The sequence below is a fragment of the Marmota marmota genome, unplaced genomic scaffold (assembly GCF_001458135.2).
Source record: "Marmota marmota marmota unplaced genomic scaffold, marMar, whole genome shotgun sequence".
In the NCBI taxonomy this organism is placed as follows: Eukaryota; Metazoa; Chordata; class Mammalia; order Rodentia; family Sciuridae; genus Marmota; species Marmota marmota.
Window position 1 is genome coordinate 23,464,596 of NW_025999982.1, and position 22,084 is coordinate 23,486,679.

The 22,084-nt window shown below is 36.6% G+C and overlaps 1 protein-coding gene across 18 annotated transcripts in view; it reads left to right on the forward strand.

The window, feature by feature from the left end:
• Window positions 1-1,608: 1,608 nt before the first annotated feature.
• Znf451 (zinc finger protein 451) overlaps window positions 1,609-22,084 on the forward strand; it is a 93,108-nt gene continuing 72,632 nt past the window's right edge. For 14 of the 18 annotated variants that reach the window (XR_007348532.1, XR_007348536.1, XR_007348533.1 and 11 more), the window contains exons 1-3: window positions 1,610-1,754; window positions 2,289-2,372; window positions 9,005-9,085. Coding sequence is in view for 10 of the 18 variants with exons in the window: in XM_048805571.1 (XP_048661528.1) it covers window positions 1,734-1,754; window positions 2,289-2,372; window positions 9,005-9,085 (186 nt within the window). In the remaining 8 variants the exon portion in view is untranslated. Of the gene's footprint in view, window positions 1,755-2,288; window positions 2,373-9,004; window positions 9,086-10,530; window positions 20,596-22,084 lie in introns of those variants that run through there. The other 4 variants (XR_007348538.1, XM_015487884.2, XM_048805577.1 and 1 more) reach the window with 4 other exon arrangements.

A 22,084-nucleotide genomic window follows, 5' to 3' on the forward strand; every position in this document is an offset into this window, starting at 1 on the left:
ATCAGTGGCTTAATCCATCAGTGAGTTCATAAAGTAAAGGAAGTAAAGCCTATTTGGAGGCGATGGATCCTGGAGGAATGCTGGGGAAGGCTACATCTGTCCTCTTGTCTCTTCTCTCTGGTTCTTGTTTGCCATGTGGTGAGCCAGCTTTCTTCCACTAGGCACTCCTAACTATGATGTTCTTTCTCATCACAAGTTCAGAAACAATTAAGCCAAGTTGACTGATGGACTGAAAAACCTCTGAAACTGTGAACCAAAATAAACCTTTCTTGCTTTAAATTGTTTATCTTAGGTATTTTGTCACAGAGATAGAAATCTGAGTAACATACAGGAGGAGATTTTAATAAGGGCACTTCACATTCAATTCTTCACCTAAACAGACCCCCCTCCACCTCCTCAATGAGAAAGAGACAGAGACAGGGCCAGGGCCGAGAATAAGAAAACAGAGATATTATTTTCTACCTCCTTGCCTCTAGGGCTAAAACATAAAATTATCAGTGAGCTTCTCTTTCACAACCATTAAAACTTTTGTCCCTAGCACTAGCAAGTCTGTTTGCATCATTCCTCAAATATTAACCAGTAAATGAGCTTTGCCAGAAAATAATAATGAGGGGGAAACATCAAAGAACAATAGTGGTCCTCCCAATCAGCAACCTTTCTTTAGGTCGTCAGTAATCTTCCTTTAGCTATACAGGAACCAGAAACTCTTGGTGACCTGTGGGCAACATCCAAACCATGTCAAAAGAATTGATTACTCAGCTGGGCACGTGGTGGCGCAAGCCTGTAAGCCCAGCGATTCAGGAGGCTGAGGCAGGAGGATCACAAGTTTGAGGCCAGCCTAAGCAAAAATAAGGGGCTGGGGATATGCTCAGTTGGTACAGTGCTTGCTTTGTATGCACAAGTCCCTGAGTTCAATCCCCAGCATCTCAAAAAAATAAATAAATAAAAAGGGCTGGTGATTTGGTTCAGTGTAAATTGCCCTGAAGTTAGATCCCCAGTACAAAACCAACCAAACAATAACAACAACAAAACCCCCACTACCACCAAAATTACCTCCCCATTGATTACTCCACGAATTAAAAGACCATTTCAGTGTCCACTTGGCTGTGGGTAAAACTGGACTCCCTGCATTTGCACGTATGACCACTAAATGGAATGTGGGTGAAAGGCCTCTCCCGTTTCCACCTGCCAGTTTATTGCCAATAAAGCTTTCTTCTCCCATTCCTGTTATTGTCTTAGCCTATGGGAGCCAGACTTTTCACGTTTACAACCAAGTGGAGAACCTCCTCCACATCCTACGCGATCTTCCTGCACTTCATCCAACAGAATCCAGTCTTGCCCAGGGCTTTGCCCAGCTACTGCTGATGTCTGCTAGGTGGAGCGCATGCGCGGCATTGAGGGCTCCTTGTTAGCTCTTTTCCACCCAAGCGGTGGGGGAGCGGTTTCAAGGCCAATGGGAACTACAATTCCCACCATCCTGTGCGGTGCGGGGAGGGCAGGCCGGGAGTGTACTAAAGAAGCTCCGGGGTATAGCGGGCCTGTGAGGACCGCTGCTCTTTTCCTAGTGGTTTGCGTCTCGTGCTGCCTGCGGCGTCAGCTGCGTCAGCGCTCACGCAGGGGCGGGTCAGGGTGGTGCAGGGCGGGAAGGGAAGTCGTGGCGGAGGCGGCAGCGGCTGCTGCAGCGGCGGCGGCAGGGACAGCAGTAGTGGTGGTGCTGTCAAGCCGTTGGAGAAATGGGAGACCCAGGGTCGGAGGTGAGTAGCAGAGCCTTGGGCCTTCGCGTTCTGGGAGCCGAACCGCGGAGGGTTTCGAGATTGGTGGGTTGAGGCCTGTGCTCGGCCGCAGCCTCGGGGCGCTGCGCCTCAGCATCTAGGGCGGAGCGGGGCCTTCGGGCCTGCTGCTTGCGTGCGCCCGGAACCTGCGGCAACAATGGCCGCCCGGCCGCCCCCGGCCCCTGAACTGGCCCCGAGTTCCTGCTGCCGCCGCTCTGCCCCGGGAGCCCAGCGACGGCTGAAGTCAGGATTGCCCTTGGGTAGCGAGCTTGCATCCCTGCTCCTGGAGTAGGTGGGGACCTTCTGAGCGCTGGTCACTCCTTTTCGAGGGCCATTCACTACAGCTGCACGACGCCTTAGCAAAACCGAGCTCCCTCGACTCAGTTCTTCGTGGCGTTTGCGTGCGTTTGTGCTCAGTTTCCGTCCAAGCTTTTGTCTCAATCGTCCTTTTTGGAAAAATCTCTCCCTACAAGTGTGTGGCTGAATAGATAAGCATGTTTTGGCTTATTTTTGTAGATAATAGAATCTGCTCCTCCAGCTGGGCCTGAGGCATCTGAATCAACAACGGATGAAAACGAAGATGACATTCAGTTTGTTAGTGTAAGTAGCTACTGATAATCGGGCTTTTCATTCAACGAATAGTAAGGATGTCTTCTGGGTGGTGGACACTTGGGATATGGTGTAGGATAAGGAGCTTACCAGGAAAGGTATCTGAGCCACCACAATAGCCATCACAAAGAGCATGGCCTATTGAACGTATTGGGCTCTTAATGAGGCCTCCGATGCCCTCATTTGGATCCATTTTATGATTACTCTAGACAAAATTTTGGTCTCTGTAAACTTACAGACTGTGTGATTTTAAATGGGGGCAAGAATGCCTTCTCAAAGGTGACACACAGGACTAGGAGGGAGGGCTAATGGCAGAGAGGTGGAAAACAAGGTGTGTAGGAACTCAGCTTGAGGACTTCACTAACCTCTGAGATCATCATGTTACAGCATAGTGCAACAATTGCACATAATGAATCCTGCATCACCAGGAGCATGCTATCTTTTCTGTTTTTGTCCTTTGCCACAGGCAGTAGTTTTCAAGTGTTAGGAAGTAGAAACTTTCAAATTCCTGAGCCCAACTCCAGATTTACTGAGTCAAAAAGAAATTGAAAGTCGGGCTTAGGAATCTCCATTTTTGAACAAGTTCAGGACATTTGGCTCTCTGAACACGATAAAGCTTTGATGTGGGAAAAACAGCATGTGGTGTATTTTGGGTGATTTTTATCTGTAGCTGTTAAGTTTTTACAGTGACTCTGCTTAAAGCTATAGAGAATCCTTCCCCATACTCTCTTTTGGAATGAAATAGTTGTAGTTTTTATAATTTTTCTTTGTACATCTGTTGTGTATTTGTGGATGTTGTTGGCCAACTATATAAAAGTGGTTATTGAACAATATTTTCCCCAACATTGGGCCATTGTAATGAACTGTTGTTGTATGGTGTTTTAATATTTGTTGTGAAGGGACTCCTTTCCAAGATTGTTTTCTTGACTTTGTTCCCCATTGCCAGTGCCCATTGTACTATATCATTTTTGTCTAGAACTTTAAGAATTTGGGGTGAGTGCATTATATCCTGCTACTTTCTTCACTCTGTACTGAAGTATTTTTTGTTGGGGCAGGATGCTGGAGATGGAACCTAGGGCTTGGGCACTCTAAGCATGGGCTGAAGTATGTTTTGTTTTTTGGTGCTGAGGATTGAACCTAGGGGTACTTTACCATTGAGCTACATCCCACTCCATCCTCCTTTTTTTTATGGAGTCAGGGTCTTGCTAAGTTATTTAGAGCCTTGCTAAATTGGTGAGCCTGGCCTTGAACTTGTGATCCTTCTGCCTCAGTCTCCAGAGTTGCTGGGATTACTGGTATGTAGTAATTCGCCTGGCTAAAGTAAGTTCGATAATAGGATTTTATGGGTTCTTAGGACACACATTTCCATTTTTTTGGAATCTGTATATTTGTGAACAAACTATTTACTTTGATGTCTCATGCAAATAAAATTAGGAATAATACTCTGAAGTTTTGAAAAACAGACATATAAAAATAAGGTTCAAAGAATAAATTTTTTTTTGTACCCTGTGAATGAAGAGTTGCATTATAGCTTGTAACTAGTTATTATAGGGTTTTGTTTAGCTTAAACGTAGTCTTTTAGTTTAAATTTTATTTTAAAATAGAAAGTTACTAATATCTTTGCAGGAAGAATAAAGAATGTACAGTATATTGAACTTGATACTCTCTCTCTCTTTCTCCAGATAAAGATTCAGTGATTTGACTGCCCTAAATGGAGAATGAATTACATGTTTTAAGTGTGGTTAGAATACTAGAAGGAACCTATTAAAATACATTTCTTTGTGTTTAAGTGGTAATGCTTAAATGACACCATACCTTAATAATTAAAATTCAGAGGCAGAATCTTGTACTTTTTTCTGTAACCCAGTTATACACTTGAGTCCTCCATGTAATGTTTAATCCAGCAATGATGAAAAATAGTTACCTGCTTGAGTTCTTAAGATAGCAAAAAGTGCATTATGTGATCACTTCTTGATACTCTGGTTTGGATTTCTTAGCCTCGTTCAAATCTAATTTTCCCACCTTGAATTTACAAGGTGGCACAGCAGACTTTCTGTGGTTTGCAAAATACTGAACCTGAAGCCAAATACAATATACCTGAAGGAAAGGAATGATACAGATGTGGGGATATGAAAATGAGCCCATTCATTTAAATTGTGTTGAAATACATTGAGATGTTCCCAGTTCAGTAAGTGTACTTATTTGATTGATTTTTACAAGGCCAATATACCCGTTTGAACAGTGCCCAAATGAAGAATGGTATTCTAACAAAATTTTTTCATTTAGATCTGTTACTTGCATTTTCTGTGTAGTAATAATGCCTCTTTTATTCAACCACCAACTTTGTGTCTTTCTTTGAAACAGTAGGTCTTTTCTGATTTGCTTCCAAAAAAACTGTTCAGCTAATAGCTGTTGTTTCTTTTGCCACTATAAATATAAAGGTATAAAAATTGCTGAGGGAACCTATTTTTTCATAACAGCACAGAAGATGTCAGTTTTAGTCAGGATTATTGATTTATATAGGCTCATTGAAAATGTGGGAATAATCAATAATGTCAAGACAGAATTTCATAAATAATTTGAGGGGCCTGTAGTTAAAAGTAAATACTAATACAAGGGATTTTTGCAAAAAGTGAGGTTATCTTTTGCTGATTTCTTGCATTGTAATTCACTTATTAAACAAAAGTAGTGTTGCAGTTCATAGTGCAAAGCTGTGAGTGAAGTACCTTAGACCTAAATAGATTAATTGGAAATATATTCTACCCTTAAATATCAATATTTTAGTGGAGGTGATGAGATAGGAGAATTAAGTAAATAACTCAAAGTGATAGTAGAAAGATGTTTTATAAAGAGTACTTAGTGCTTTAAAAATGATTTTTAAAAGATTTTACAGTTTGTCACTGTAGCATAGGTGGTAGTTTATTGTATATTTAATGGTTATTTGTATACATTTAAAAGGGCAATTTGGAAAGTGGGTAAACAGGATTATGTGTGCTTGGAGGATGAAATATTTTTGTTTTTAAAGTGGGGCCAATGATACAGAACTTGAGTGCTGGACCAAATTTAAATTATAGAGTAGACAACTGGGAGCCATTTGAAATCTTGAACTGGGTAGGGCTGCGGAAGTAAAATAAGCCCCTACTTTCCTATATGGAATAAACAACAACACATTATTTAGGGTTTTAGGTTAGGTTTTTACTTTTACACTTAAATCATAGTCCTTGTTTTAGAGAATTCTTTGTTTGAATTAAACTAGTTTTTTCTGTAGGCCATATTTTAATGTATTAATCTCTCTTTCCAAGTAGAAAATTGGTGTTTGCACTCTGAGAATCAAATTTTCTAATTACAGGAATGAAAACTTTTTTTTTTTTTTTGTTAAAAGTATATTTTTAAAAATTACAATGTTAGTTAAACTGTGTTCCTCAAATGTTTTGTCATGCTTGTACATGTGCCTCTACTGCTAACTTGTATGGCATTAGAAGTTGAATCCTTATTGGTATCAGAGGGTATGAGGATGATTTATTAGTTAATAGCATAAATTCAAATAAAAAATAGCTGGAGTTGCTAAGGATAAAATCATAAATATAGAGATTTTTTTCCTTGGTATTTGCATTATAGGTATTACTTTTTGGGTATTATTAGTAGTTTATGTTTGGTCAGTGTTATAATATTCAAAAATGGGGGCAATAGCAGGTAGTCCTTTTTTTCTTATTGAAGGAAAAGAAAATATGTTGTCTTGGAAACAAGTAATAATCATTGGTTTAAAAATAGGATTATACTTTCAAATGTCTCAGAATTATAGTGAACACAGAACCAGTTATGCGTTTAGATAACCATGTGTACCTCAATAAGTTTTATCCTCTTTTAAATGGGATAATTCAGAATCTCACTTTTAAAGCAGTTGAGAGGATTGGGATGAGATAATGTGCATGAAGTTTATTACAGTGCTTGATACAGGGCTTAGTAAATGTTATTTAGTAGTAAAATAAATGGAGGACTGAATATTTGATAAGTTTATGGTGGAAGTTTTGTGAATTTATAGTGAAAATTAACTAGAGGATAATGTATCTATGTATAAACTTGTCTTTCCTTTTTCATTTAGCCTATGCATTGTTTGTGTTTCCTTTCTCATTCTACATTTGTAAATCAGTAATTATTTGTTGAGTGAATGGATATTCTAATTCACAATTTTGATTTTTTAAAATTTCGATTCTTTTGTTTTTCTGTCTTAATTACTATGAATTGTATGGAATTGTCTTTTATAGTTTGAAAATGGTTCATTCTAGTAAATTTCTAATAGTGGTCTCACTGTCCCTACTCTTGGTCTTTCTTCTATTTCTGCATTTTTAAAAGTATGTTTTGTTGTTGAGGCTGTTTTGTGATATTGAGGATTGAACTCATGGCCTTGCATGTGCTAGGCAAACACTCTTATAAGAGTTACACCCCGAGCCCCTTGTAGCTACTTTTTGGTCTGATTTGTGACCATTTTTTTCCCTTATTACATTTTTTTTTCTTGCCTCTTTGACTTTGCCTTATGTCTTATTACCTTTTGTCTCCCTTTTTTCTTTATCTACTTTCTGTTCATGGAAATTCTGCCCTTGCCTCTGTATTTCTGGCTACTTGGGGACTTTCTTCTTTGCTATTTACTCTAATGAAAGGTCCTAAATCACATTTCTTGAGAGGAAATGATGTGAATGGGAAAAGTGTTACATTTTATCTCCTGCTTCTTTCTTGAGTTGAAAATATGATTTTGACTTAATATCAGGGTTAGGTTTTAGACTTTTTAAAAAATTTTTATTTCTTACATACATGACAATAGTGGAATGCATTACAATCATAATTATCCATTCACAGCACAATTTTTCGTAACTCTGTGTATAAAGTATGTTCATGCCAAATAGGTTTTAGTCTTAAGACAGGTAATGTAGCTTTATTGACCATATATTTGAGAATATCTGTTCTCCTGTTCTTTTCTTCTGTTCTCCTTGCCTTTCCTTTCCTTTTTCTTTTACTTCTCTTTCTCTTTTTCATCTTTACAACTTTGAGCAAAAATTCTCATTCTTAATTGCAGTTCCCTGCCTAGAAGTTTTGCCCATTGATTTTCTCTTAGTGTCTGGATCACTGCCCAAAAGGTTAGCAGTTTTCCAGTTGGGCAGAACTCATAGCCTAGGAAGAAAAAAGCCATCTTGCTGCTTTTAGGGGGAAAAAAAAAAAAAGAATCATTAACTAGATATCTAGTCAGCAGCTGTCTCCATTTTAAGAAATCTTTTTCTCTCAGCCATATTTTTCTCCCATGTTCCTTTTTTTTGTTCCTTCTTCCTAAATTTCTTGAAAGAATAATCTTTACTAATGATCCTTTCTACCTCATTCTCTTCTTACTTTTTCTACATTCTCTCTGGTTTCTGTGCTCATTATTTTATTTAGCATTGCTATCTGAAAGACATTTAAAAATGTACTGTTGCCAAATTTAGTGATATCTTCTTGGAACTTAATGTTTCTGGCCACGTTTAGCATTGATTATTATTCATTGAGGCAATATCACAGTTTCAATTTAGTTCTAGAGTTTAGTAGTATTTTAGGGGAGCAGCTTCCAAATATCTTATTTGCAGGTATGTTCATATCCCAGGTTATAAGCCTGCATTTGCAGCTGTCTGCCAGATACCTCTGTGTACCACTGGTATTTCAGTCAATATGTCTAAAAAAAAACCCATCAGCTTTCTGTTCATGCATTGTGGATTTATATTAATGGCATTAGTATTCTGGCCACTGGAGCTTAAAACCTCTTTGACTCTTTGGTTTTATTTTGTATTTAATAGCCAGTCCTCTCCCCCCCCCCCTTGTGTTACTCATAGTCTCTTCTATATCTGTTCCATCATTTCTTACCATCACCACTGTTCTGTATTATTATGTACCTGTAGCTCTCTGTTATCTATTTGGCTTTGCCTATGATTCCTACTATTCTATGAGATTAATCTTCCTGAAGCACAGCTCATAAGTATTTTGCTCTTTTCCCTATAGAATAGAACATAGGTTTTTAAGCTTGACATTCAAAGCCTGGTCTATGAAAATGTCAGCATGAATGGAAAGAATCTGGGTTTGATGTTTAAATCTGTTGGATTGGGAGATGAAACTAAGCTGTTGGTCAAAGATATCTCCATATTTCGACTGTCTTTTTTTTTTCTTGTGTGGTGCTGAGGATTGACAGGGCCTTGCAAATGTAAGGCAGGTGCTTTACCACTGAGCTATATCACCATTCCTTGAGCTTGGATATCTTAACGGACTGTTGATACCCATCCCAACTAAGAAACATTGGATTGCAGTGTTTGTGTCTTTTTTGCACTATTCTTGTATTTATTTTCCTTTTTACAAGCAATTTTTATGGCCTTAATACTCTGTAGGAGTTTAGGCTCTTTTTTTAAGTCCTATCATCATTTTTTATTTACACACACTGAATATTTTCCTGTTTCTTTTGTTCTAGTTATTTCTGCTACCCACAAGGCTTCCTCTTCAGAGCCAATCCCAACTGAAAAAGTAAAAACAATAATAAAAAAGTCATTGTTTAAAATGCTATTTTGGTTTAAGTAACTGTTCATGACTGGTAAATTTACTCAATTCTTTTATAGGAAGGACCATTAAGACCTGTTCTTGAATACATTGATCTGGTCAGCAGTGATGATGAAGAACCTAGCACCTCTCATAGTGATGTAAGTATATTACATTTGATTTGCATTTTTTAAAATCAGTGATGGCTGTGTTTAGGAACTATTGTGCCTTAGAGAATGGCCCATTTCTGTTAAAATGGGCCTTAATAGGTAGTCTAGAAGTCTTTTGTTAAGAACATCTCCTACTCCAATTTTGTTCCGTTATCTCACTGAGGATGTGAAAAGTTAAAATGGTTCTAGGAAGTTCTAAGCCCTAGAAATGATATATAATAAAAGGAAAATATAATAACAGCTGTGGTTTTGTGGCTCCTCTTGCCTTTTTTCTGTGCTTTCCTCTGGTGCCCTGTAGAACTGGATCCCTTTCTTCCAAAACTGTGGCCACAGAAAACTTGTTTTATCTCATAAGAAAGGATATCCGAAGATCCTTTAGGAAATAATGTGGGAAGGGGTTTATAGTTCGTGTATAACTTTAGTCTACATCCCTTTTAACCTCCTCTTTCCCCCATGTATTTGAAATTATTCATCCTAACTGACTTGCTAGTTGTGGGTTTGATCATTAAATCAGTACTTTCTTACTCTGAAAATTAAATTAATTGAATTCCTTTGTCATAGTCTTGCCTTTGATTTGACTTTGCCTTAGCCCAAAATTTTATTAATGGGCTGTTTCTTGATGGATTAGAGAACTCCTAACACTTGCTCATAGTGGCCAGAAAGCTTCTTGCTCTGTGATAAAGGGGGTTGAGACTTGGACTTGGAATCAAAATACCTGAGTTTGAGAGCCAGCTTTACTCCTTACTAATTCTGTGAGTTTGTATCAATTAAGAAACCTTTTAGCCTCAGTTGTGTTTGTTTTTTAATTAGATGAAAATAGTACCTACCTCACAGGGTTGTTGTGAGGAAGAAATAAGGTAACAACTATGTAAGCTCCTTCAAACTAGAAACCATGAAGTAGGAACATACAACTGGAAAGTTTTGAAAATTCATGGAAAGTGAATGACCAAAAATTTTTAAAGGGGCTTAAAAATGACTAATAAGGGAGTTTTAGAACAACTTTTTTCTTCTTGGTGAGACATTCCTCAAGTTTTCTCTGCCATCATTAGCTCACACTTACTGACTTATATATGTTCAGTGGGGTTTTTCTTTTATTAATTGTTGTTACCTGGTCTCATCATTCTATCAACACAGGACCAAGCAACAAGCCAGGGTAGCACCACTTTGAATTTAGCATATGTTTACCTTCTGCTTTTTAATAGCCAGAGCTCCATATTAATGCCCAAAGTTCATATTGGGGCTTGGGGTAGTGAAGCTTGTGGATTTGACTTCTGTTACCTCTTTACTGACCTGTAGTGGATATGTCTTTCATTTTTATTTATAATAATTTAAAAATTGATTCTACTTACTGGACATGCATCTCTGCACTTGAAAGTTAACATATTAAAAGCATATTTTTTTTCTTCCTTGGTTTTTTGTTCATGTGGATAACCCAGAGAATGCCTGAATCTAAGGTGCCATCCTCTGAGAATCATCGCCCAGAAATGTGCTCTAGCTGCAATGTTCTTCTTCCCATTGGAGACAGCAGCTCCTCCTCTGGGAGTTGTGCCAACAGTCCACAAAGGACAGTTTCTCAACCTTCTGCTGTTGAGAACCCATTGGAGAAACAGAAAAATGATCAAAATCATTCAGATATTAAGATCTCTGAGACAGAGGCACTTAAATCATCACAAAATTATCAGACTCTGCCTTCATCTCCACCTCTGGTCTCCCAAGAGTCTTTGGCCTCTTCTGAGGACAAAGAAGATTTACCTTTAGAATCTTCTTCAGCTTCACAACATGGACAGGATGCCATCCTCTATCTCCAGACACAAGTAGCTGAGATGTCCAGAGTGATACGTGATCTGCAGTCCCGGAGCTGTTTTAGATTTCATCATTCTAGGCCAAGTGAGAATTCCTCAGTTCCTTGGGACATCTCCACCTCTAAGGAAGAAAATTTATCCACAGTTGAAGAAGAAACTGATTGCAAATCCCCATCAGCAGATGACAAAGGGCAGCCAACTGACCCCACCCAATCCAGTTTCACAGGTCTTCTGAAGAGAATGGAACAAAGAGGTGTTATAAAGAGGGTAACCTTACAATCTGAAGCAGAATCCTGTGAAGGGAAACCTGATTGTGTGACCTCTAAAAAACGCTTGGTTCCTCCCTTGCATCCTCTTTTGAGAATTGCCACCACTGAAGTTTTTAAGGACCCTGCTGATTGCCATCCTTCTTCCTTCATGGGACACAGGGTGTATCCTGTGGCCAAGGATACCTCTCCTTTCCAACCAAATCCACCAGCTGAGGGCCCCATTGTAGAAGCACTGGAGCACAGCAAAAGAGGAAATACAACATCTCCTCTAGATTCTACCTCAAAAGAAATGGAGATCATGGGTTGTAGGTTCTACCATGCTGCCTCCATTGCAGCTCGAGCTGCTAGCTACATGGCCTATATGACTCAGTATCAGCGTAAACTCTGGGAAGACATGGAGGATCTGGTTCATGATCCCGAGTTTGATCGTGGAAAAGCAAGGTGTATAATATCTGATGGTATGGACGCAGGTCTTTGGCAACTTTGTACTACTAGGGACATAATGGATTCTGTAGTTAGAGTTATGGCCATGGCAATTGATTACAGGAGGCAAGCCTGGCTCCGACTTACATCTCTCACTAAGAAAACCCAGGAAAAGATCTCACACTTACCCTTTGATGGTACTTCCCTTTTTGGACAAGATGTGAATGCTGTTGTTGCAGAAGAAAACAGTATTAAAGAAAATGACTATAGGGATCACAGTAAATACTACAACCAGCATCGATACTTTTATAGTCATGATCAGAAAGCACATTATCACAATAGAGGATACTCCAAAGGAGATTGGTACAAACCTCGAAACCACCCCTATAGATACAGAAAAAAGGGAGAATCTCCAGAACGCCATGGGTACAAGAATTAATAACCTGTTCATGTTCAGCAGAATACTCATCCAAGATTCTAACTATCTCACTTGCCCCACCCCCAACTCAAAACGGGATCTACAGGTAGGAGGTCATTGCAAAACTGAATTCGTGTCTGGAATGATGACAGCTAATGTTTGAATTTTTGACTTTTGGAATGAGTATATGATAAAGACTGATTTTATTGGCCAAGTTAGCAGTGGAGACTTTCCTGTAAAGAGGGTTGGACAAGGTTTATCCATTATTTCTGGTCCAAAATATGTCCAGAGGAGGGCACTCAGGAATCTGAATCCTCTTGTGAGTAAAAGAAAATGTATAGATTTGTTCCTCAGGAAAATCTTGTTGGTGAGAACTAGCAGATTTTGGATATGGAAACAATCTACTTACTATTAGATCTCTGTTTACTAAGACCAGAGGTAAATCCTTCATTTTTAGGTCATCTGTGCTTCCTTGTTCAGGCTTCAGCTTGGTAGATCTTCATGAAATGTCAAATTTGTTACAGTCTCTGGGTCAAGATTATCACCTCACCAAGAGTTTATACTCCTATCAAGCTCTATGAGACTTCAGAACTGGCCACCAAGCTATGTGCCAACTGGAATTCAAATAAAATTTTGCTGAATCCTGTTTGCTTCCAGTTGGAATGGCTAGATGTCACAGGTACACTATGGATACCAGCTGGGAAGAGACTTTCCTACTTGTAATATCACTGTAGAAATTTTCACAGTAACTTTTCATCGACACTGATGGCCATCATACCATCACCATTCATTCATAAAGCTACATGTGAGACAGTTCTTTGTTGTCATCAATCCTAGTAGTCTTTGACCTATCAAGCTCTTATGTCAACAAGCTGTGAGACTCAGTCATAGAGGTCTTACTGTAATCTGGGCCTTTCACTAAGGATGACCTTCTTAAACCTGTGTTCTAAAAAGTTAATTCCTTTGAATTTGATAATGTGTCACACATTAAATGCAGTAAAGACATGCACATCAGTGCCCTGGAAATAAAGGATATTTATTATTTTCATAATCAAGGCATGCAAGTCTGAACTCTCTTAAGAGTAAAAATTCTAAACATGCCTGACAATCTGGTCCCCTTATCAAAATGAAGAGAGATACCATCAATCTAGATTTTGTTGAGAAATCCTCAAGGTTTAAAGTGTCACTATCTTGAAGAGAACAAGCTGCATAGCTCCGTTTTTGGATATTTAAATGATAATATCTGCTAATGATTTCTTGAAAGACTGAAATTGAGACAGAGATGTGTCTTGGTTTATTAGTCACCTAGTCTAGACTCACTATAAGAGATGACTTGTGTTTTTGCTCCCAATAATAATTTTCCACTCTACTGGAACTGACAGCAGATACCTCAATTATATGTTCCACAGTATCTTCTCTTCAATCTCAAGGCAATGGCTGTATCGTATACCAGCCTTTAGATCTTTTGTCTTCACAGAGTGACTTTGGGAATGGAGTAAATATAAGTTTGAGGGGTCTGAATACATTACCACCTAGTGTTAATTTGCTTGGAAGCCAAAAAAAAAAAAAAAAAAAAAATTTCCAGGGGTTGGGGGTACAAACTACAATCTGTAATTTCTTGGTTTGTTAAACATATGTGTTTTTTATCTGCTTGACCAAGGTGTTTTGGATACTGTTAATGGAATTTAGCACTATTTTACGAGTTTATGTGGTTTCTGTTTCTTCATGCCATAGATCCTGCACAGTAGTGATTGGCATTTTGTGATGTCCCACTTTTTAATAGTTTATTATTGGAAGTTCATTCTTCTTCCTCATCATAATCATATTTAGCACTCTTGTTTTATCTGCCTTTCTTCCTCTTAGTGTTTGTGTCATAGAGGTTAAAGGCATAAATTTCCCTACTAGGAAGAAGTTAATTTGTCAGATAATTTTAGGATACTGTATTGGTCCTGTTTGTCCCTTTTGTAGATTAAACCTAAACTAGTCTTGATACAGATTTAGCAAATTTAGCCAAGTTGTATCTAGAATCAATATTTACCTTTTCTGTATTTTTCAAAGTTTACATCCACTTCTTTAAATCCATGCTAATGCTCAGTTTGAAACTGTCTGTCAAATTGAACTCTAGAAGAACATTGATTACTGAAAAGAAATAAGGGCCAAGAAATCAGACACAGATTTTTGTAGCTATATAGAGTGTGTTGTACCAGTGAAGAAGTCTTGTGTCCTTGACACTGACATTGTAGTTTTCTTTGGTGAAAGAACTAACCACTGGGATGTCATTGGAGAGAGAGACCTTAAAAGATTTTATGTGGCTGCACAAAGTGTTCCTGACTGTTTAAGCCTACTTCACACTGTTCTGTTCCTACTTTTCCCTTTTTCCCTGAATTAGATGGTATGTCACAAACTTGATGATTTTTGAGATACCCATACTTTCCAAAAACTAAACCAAAATAAATGATACTTGCAGATGCGATTCTGTGAAACTGCTTTGGCTTTTCAATTTTACATGCTTCTACTTTTTCTTCCCCTTTTAAATAGTGATTAAGGAGAAAAATATGTATATATACACACACAAATATATATAACCTAGCACCTTAACCATTTTTTAAGTTAACTATATTCACGTTGTTGTACAGCTCTTCCTTTCTTAAATATTTTTAAAACACATAGACAACATCGCTATTATGTTCCTTTTGTGATATTTATGTTGCTCAATAATAAAGTGAAAATAACATTACTTAACCACTTCAATTGATAAGCTCAAGTGTTTCCAGAGAATTGAATATTTTGAAAGTGAAAAGGTATTGGGAATCATCAAATGGGTGACTAAATAGGAAACTTAATGAAGGTATCAGACAGTTGAATGGGGATGAGGACAGAATGCAGGAGGATGGGCATAGCTTTTAGTTCTAGATTTGTTTCTTGACTGTAGAAGAAACAATATCCCAGTGTCCTTAGCCCATTTATCTTTTTTAAAAAATTCTTTTTAAAAAATCTCTGGCATACTTGAATGATGATGGTGTTATAAAACTAAAAGTGGGTACTTTGTCAGGAAGACAACCCCAATAGAATATAGAGTTCATAATTAGGTAGTATTCATATTGTGCCTGCCGTGTGCAGAGCCTGGGACAGAATTCTCTATTAGCTTAACATCTAATTTGAAATGCCTCTAGTTTTTTTTCAGGAGGCCTTGAAATAGTTGCAAGTTTAATGATTTAGTATTCTCAAAATGGATGTGTCTAATGATCCTTTTTCTTCAAAATGTTATTCTTGACTAGACATAAAATGTATATGGAGACAATATGATTTCTTATAGTTACTATGTATAGAGAAATACTATTTCCATTAATTGTTATATGAAGTGCCTTTTTAAATTTCACATTTATGTTTAAAAGTTAAATTTTGAAGTCTTTCATATATTGCTGGTGATATTTATGTGAATTTTGTATGGTGATTTAATTTTTTGGTTTATTATCTGTAAAATTGCACTATCTAAATGTACTCTCCTTCTGACTGGTTGTTTTCTCTTAGCACTGTTGATTAATTTCAGAAGGTTGTGGAGTATACTTCCCTCCCCCTTATTTAATTAACGTCACAGAAGTTATTTTTTAGTTTTTAGTGATTTGCCCAGTTTTCTAGGCATTAAGGCAGCTTTGTTTTCTCTCTTTGTGTTCTGGATTTTCTGATTGAATCATTTGTCTCCTATCTAACCTTGTTAGCCATGGTAACACAGCTTATATGTGATAAGTGAATGTTCACTTGGTTAGAAAAAGCAAGGATATTTTTTAAAAAGCAGTAAATTTGCCAACACTTTACACACACACAACATATATACATACATACATATATATATATATATTTTAGATGTATGACAGCTTCCTTATCAGTGTAATTACATTATATTTAAATTTTTTTTTAAATGGAGTGGCAGCTTCTTTATCAGTATAATTCATTTATTTACTTAGCCCTCAAAATGTCTTTTTGAGGGAAACATAAACTCTTTCAGGCTACTTGGATACTGTAGAGTACTCTATATTAGGACTACATTAATAATTTGTATTGGACAACACTAATAATTTACTGAAGTGTACCTAAGTGACCTGATTGATAATGTCTTTAAAGGGCCTGACACATCCAGGATAACCTCTCAGGTATTGTAAACAGTGAGGTTGAAAAAGACAAACTTCAGAATCCCTTCTAAATGTAAAGTTGGGTACTGATATGGATGATTATAGGGTTAAATGACAAGTTTATTATTCTTGAAGATATAATTAATTGGGATTCTGATGAAGGTTTGAAATTACAGATTAGATATTTTTAGAAGATTGCAATAACTGAAAACTTTTTTTTTTAAATGCAAGGCATATTTTGCCCCAGTTTTTGCACTGTTTTGTGTTCCATTATCTTTTGAAATTTACTTTTATGTACTTAATGTTAGTAGCTAGTCCAATAATGGGTTGTCACATATGCATGTCATTTATTTGGCCAAATCTATTCTATATGGTGTTTAGTACATACACAAACCAACCAGTTCTTTTTTAGTTAAGAAAATATACAGATGGAAGTTATCAGTAAACTGATGACGATTACTATACTGAATGCAAATCTTGCAGTTATTTTTTTCCAATTACAGCAAGCTATGTAAACCATTAAAATATGTCCCTTCCTGTATGGATGATGATAACATTGTTTTATTAAATCTTTTTTTCTTATTAGTGAGATAATGTTTTTGTACTTTGTCTTTTTATTTGCTTTACTGTATTGTAATGAAAGCTTTTTTATAGTAATGCTTGATAACATTGAGATATCTTATTACTGGAAATTATGTTTGCTTCCTGTGAGATATATCCAGGTGTGGTCATAGTCCAGTCATGTCCTTATAATGTTAGCATATTACTTATTTTATTCTTTGTATTGATCTTTTCTTCATCTTTATACTATACTTCTCTTTAAAAGGATGTCCGATCTCTTCTTAATCTCTTTGATGTAGATTATATTTTTTAATTCTACCAGTGTACAGTAGCCAGATTTTGATGTGGCTTTGTATTTGTATACCTAAATACGATGTCTTAGGCTTTATTGTAAGAGATTTTCTAATTTTCCATAATGCTTTTTTTAAAAAAACAAAACAAAAACAAACATATAACCAGTTCAGTCTCAAAGTGTTTTTTGGTTATTTTCATCAATTTTTAGTGCGTTCTTTTTTAATGGCAGGCAGTGTTTTCTCATTTCTACATATTCACACAAATGTATTACTTATGGTCAAATTTATTTGAAAAATTTGAAGTGCATTGCCATGGATTCTTGATATATTGTATATTACAGTTCTCTGGTTTTCTCTAGGTCTCGAGGGTTTTACTGTTTTCACTGAGGTAACTTTCAAGTGGCTTATTGGATAGATTTTCAGATGACTTATGAAGAGTTCAGAGTTCTTAAGTTTCTTTTGGAACTTTGACTATCTCTCAAGTGGTCTTGTTTTCTAATATTCTTTGAGTATATTCCTTGGTAAAAGTGAAAGGAACTGTTTTGTATTTAGTGATAATTTTAAAAATTCTACTTTGACCTTAAAGGCTTCAGGTGTTGCTATGTAATAGGTCTCTTACTAGTCTTTTTATGAGACTAATTTCCACATGCTATTTTTTCCCCATAAGCTATCATATGCTTTCTTTTTTCTTTCATTACCCAGAAGAATGGCTCCATTATAGTGTTCAGTTTTAAGGGCTATAAATAGACCTCTTTTTAACTCCCACTTTTATCTGTGATGGTTCCCTAGTTTGATTTATAATGTAGTTATGTGTTACATAACAATCATGTTGTGGTTCCTTTGTCTTTTAATTATTTAGGCAGTAATGATGTGGATAATGAAATAAAAACATCCCAGCTCATTAAACACAGTTTGAAGTTTTCAATTCCTTTTTTAAAAAAATGTTTTAATTGCATTAAGTAAGTTCTTGCTAATAAGTGTGCAACCCATTCCTTTCTGTATTGGGTAAGAATATAGTTAATATGTTAGTCTATTTTATATTCTTAGCATGGAATTGCCTGTGTTGACATTTCTGTAATGGCTTATAACAACTCCCATGTATTCTGAAACGTCATGGAACCACCTTGATAGCCTTGTGTCCAATCATCATCTTCCTACCTGAGAAGGAAGTAGAAGAAAAAAATCTACTTTAGTAGCACCTATATGTTCTAAACATTCTTGAGATAGAAATTCATCCTTATTTTGCAGTCATTGAGCAACTGTCTCGAGTGTTGTAACTGAGCTTTAATGTACACTTCTTCCAGAGTGTCCCTTAAGCACTGTGCTAGGCTGCCTCTATGTGTTTTTCAAGGCCCTAGACAAGTTTTACCTCTTTGATAAATGCTAACTTTTTTCTTCCTTGAACTTTGTGTTTATTGGTATACTCCCACTCCTCATAACTTGATGTCTTTAGTCAGGAACCCTGTTCTCTGACTTCTGTTTTACTTATTGCTTATTTGTATTTCATTCATTTTTAGACTTTACCATTTGAATCATAATTCCTGTTTTTTTTACTTTGGTCTGTGTTTTTTGTTTGCTGCACTCATTTTGTTTCAGATATATACTGAAAATTTCTTTACTGACATCTTGAGGATATTGGCTTAATGGAAAGAAGATGGAATGGTGCAAATCATGTGGTGTTTGAGTACCTAAGGCCTTGGTCTCAGTAGTAACAAGTCACTTCTTATGCCTTCGTTTTTCTACTCTCAAATGAGGTGATACCTGGAAGTACTTTGAAAACATTTAATCTTAATACAGATTTTCTTTTATAAGTCATTGTGCTATTCTTCTCTACATCCTTAGATTTCTTATAACTGAGGGATGATATTGGATATGGATAATTATATACATTTATAAACATATTTAATAGCATGTGATTGTTCATTTTATGCTATATGATCATGTTCCTCATGTTTACATTTTAAGGCTATATTACAAGCCTAATAATGGACTAAGTCTCTTTTCTGAAGTAGAAGCTAAGAAATGCTTGTGTTAAACAATAAGAATAATAAAGGAGAATGGAGAATGAAGAGCTTGTGTGCATAGGTATGCATATATGATTTTTGATGGATGTTATTTTGTAGTTATGTTGGAAACAGTCATCTTTTCATTTGTCAGACTCCTTTTTCAGCACCTACCTATATATGGAAGGTCTGGGAATACTGAGGGTTAGTAAGACAGTATATTCTCTTAAGAGAAGCAAATAATAAGAGGTAGTGGAAACTGCTTTATTTAGAGGAAAACCTGTGGTGGAGTATGAACAAAAGAAAGGGTCAGATAGAGGAGTCAGGGAAGCTTTTCTTTCTTAATAATGCTTGAGCTGAGTTTTGGGGGATGGTTAGTAAAGAGTTAGTTGATCCAGTGGAGAAGCAGAAGCCAGGCATTAAGATAGAGGGATTATTATATGCGAAGATGGAAAACATCATGAGGTGTGTCTGGTTTCAGAATTATAAGAAATAGCCTTTAGGAGGATAGAAATGAAGGAGATTAAGCTGAGGAGAAAGGATAAATTATCCATGTGAATGTATTGGTTCCTGCAAGGATACTGTTTGTACTTGTAAGGTTATAGAAGTAGTTTGTCTAGGAATTGGTTTGTATCATAGTCATTCACAGCCACAGAACAGCTTATTCGTTTTTTTCCTGAACTGAACCTAAGGAGAACTCTTAACAGTGTACTTCTGCCCCTGGGGCAGCTTAAATAATGAGAGAAAATTAAGACATTGGTAGAGTGTAACTTTGAAGATGGACAGGATAACTCTGCATAAGTGGAATATGGCATACCTTGTGAATACAGTTAAACACTTCAGTCAGCTGGCAGCATCTCCCTCAGTATAGCCAAATGTGGCCAGTTTCTCTCTGTGTTGATATATGGATAATTTCTGGGTGAACTTGGAAAAAATGAAGATAGTTATAAGAAGGATACTGCATTGACATTTTCCTGGAGTTGAGTTGTAGCAACTGTGAACCTTATGCCAGTGGTTCTCTCCAGCAGCTCCCAAACACATTTTGTCAACTGTTTGCTTTTTCTCCTTTCTTTCCTTGCTATTGTTGCCCCTTTCATGTTTTCTTCCCTATATTGTTTTTGTTTTTTTTCCTTTTTACCCTCCTTGTGCAGGAGGCAGTGCAGTGCAGTGGCACTCAGGGTTAAAAAGTAAATCCTCTTTGTCACAGTGTCATACTGAGAGATATTAAGAAATTCTCTTAAGTTCCAAAGTTGTATTCTTTTTTGTTGTTGATATTGATGGAGGATCAAAGTCATTTTCTTAGGATTTTTACAGAAAGATTGGCAGTTTGATTATCAGAATATAGGAATCTTGTTTAACAGGTTTGGTGGTATTCAGTTAAGCTTTCTTAACTGAATAAAGTACTTTACAGATTGGGGTATATCTGTATGTATGTTTTTCACTCTGTTCACATAAAACAGATGTTCTATGTACTTTGTATTTGTAAACAATAAATAGTAAAGGGTGGGGAAAGGAGATTGCTTTGTAAAAAGAGAGTGTCTTGGTTCAAAAACTTTGCTGCTGGATATGGTAAATAAATATTGTACTGCTTTGCTGTGTTTATCTCTTGTTTTGTCTGTATATAAAATTTTTTGTCTGGATATAAAATTCTTGTGAAAAACTGTTGACCTTCACATCATTATTCGGGGTTATGTTGGTTACAAGAGTAAACACAGTGTTTGGGAGTGCAAATTTCACACCAAACAAGGGACTGAAGCTTTAGAATGGGCAATTAATAAATAGGCTTTGAAATTTGTAATGCATTTATTTTAGGAATTCTTTTCAAAAGAAGTACCTGGTCATGTGGATGACAGGATGATTTGTAAAGCAAATTCCTTACATTTTTTGCAGTTGGTTGCTATTTTGGATTTCCTTTGAATTCAGTTTTCCTTACAAAGAAGATAAAGTTGAGGGAGGAAATAGTCATTCTCTGCCTAGTTACTGCTAGCTGATATTCCTTTCACTCAATCCCGTGCCAATTACAGATTTCTTCTTTCCTTGCTACTGGCTTTTTCAGAGTTCCAAAATTGCCTTTGGTAAGTCAGATAGGAAACTTGGTTTGTTGTGGTCACTTCTTTGGGTAATAGTTTTGCGAAGTACATTCTTCCTATGTTCTGTCACCTGTGTAGTAGGTGGAGTAGAATTATTCTATTTTTCAGGAAGATCCTGTGGATATATTCATACTTCTATTAAAATAATTATGAAAGGCTGGTTGTGGTAGTGCATGCCTGTAAATTGAGCCACTGAAGAGGCAGAGGGTAGAGGATTGACAGTTTTGAGACCAGGGTGGGCAACTAGGTGAGATCTTGTCTCAAAATTGAAAAAAGGCTAGGAATATAGGTTAGTGGTAGAGCACTTGCCTAGCATGCATGAGTCCCTGGCTTCAGTCCTACCACACACATACACACACAAAAAGGTAATTTTGTGGGCTGGGGTTGTGGCCCTGGGTTTGATCCTCAGCACCACATAAAAATAAAATAAAGGTATTTTAAAAAGGAAATTTTGTAAGAAATGTAAAATGTAATCATTTTCATTAAGAACTAAAATGCTTTTAGAGGAGAATATTAATGATTTAAAAATATACCAGGGCTGGGGATGTGGCTCAAGCGGTAGCGTGCTTGCCTGGCATTTTTTAAAAAATAAAAATAAATAAAAATATACCGTCTGTTCACTTAAAAAGCCACCACTAATACAGTGCTACAAGTTACAAAATGATTTCAGTATTGTTTTTTATAGAAATCGCTTTGCAAAAGCAGAATCACTCTTTTTAAAAAAAATTTTTTTTGAGAGAGAGTTTTTAATATTTATTTTTTAGTTTTTTCAGCGGACACAGCATCTTTGTTTGTATGTGGTGCTGAGGATCAAACCTGGGCCGCACGCATGCCAGGCGAGCGCGCTACCACTTGAGCCACATCCCCAGCCCCCAGAATCACTCTTATTATGTATTTCCTTTGAGCTGATCTTGGCAAATATTTCTAAAATAACTGAAAAAAGTGACTTAGGGATTCAACTTTTGGGTGAGCAGTTGTATAATGAGTAATGTGAAAGATCT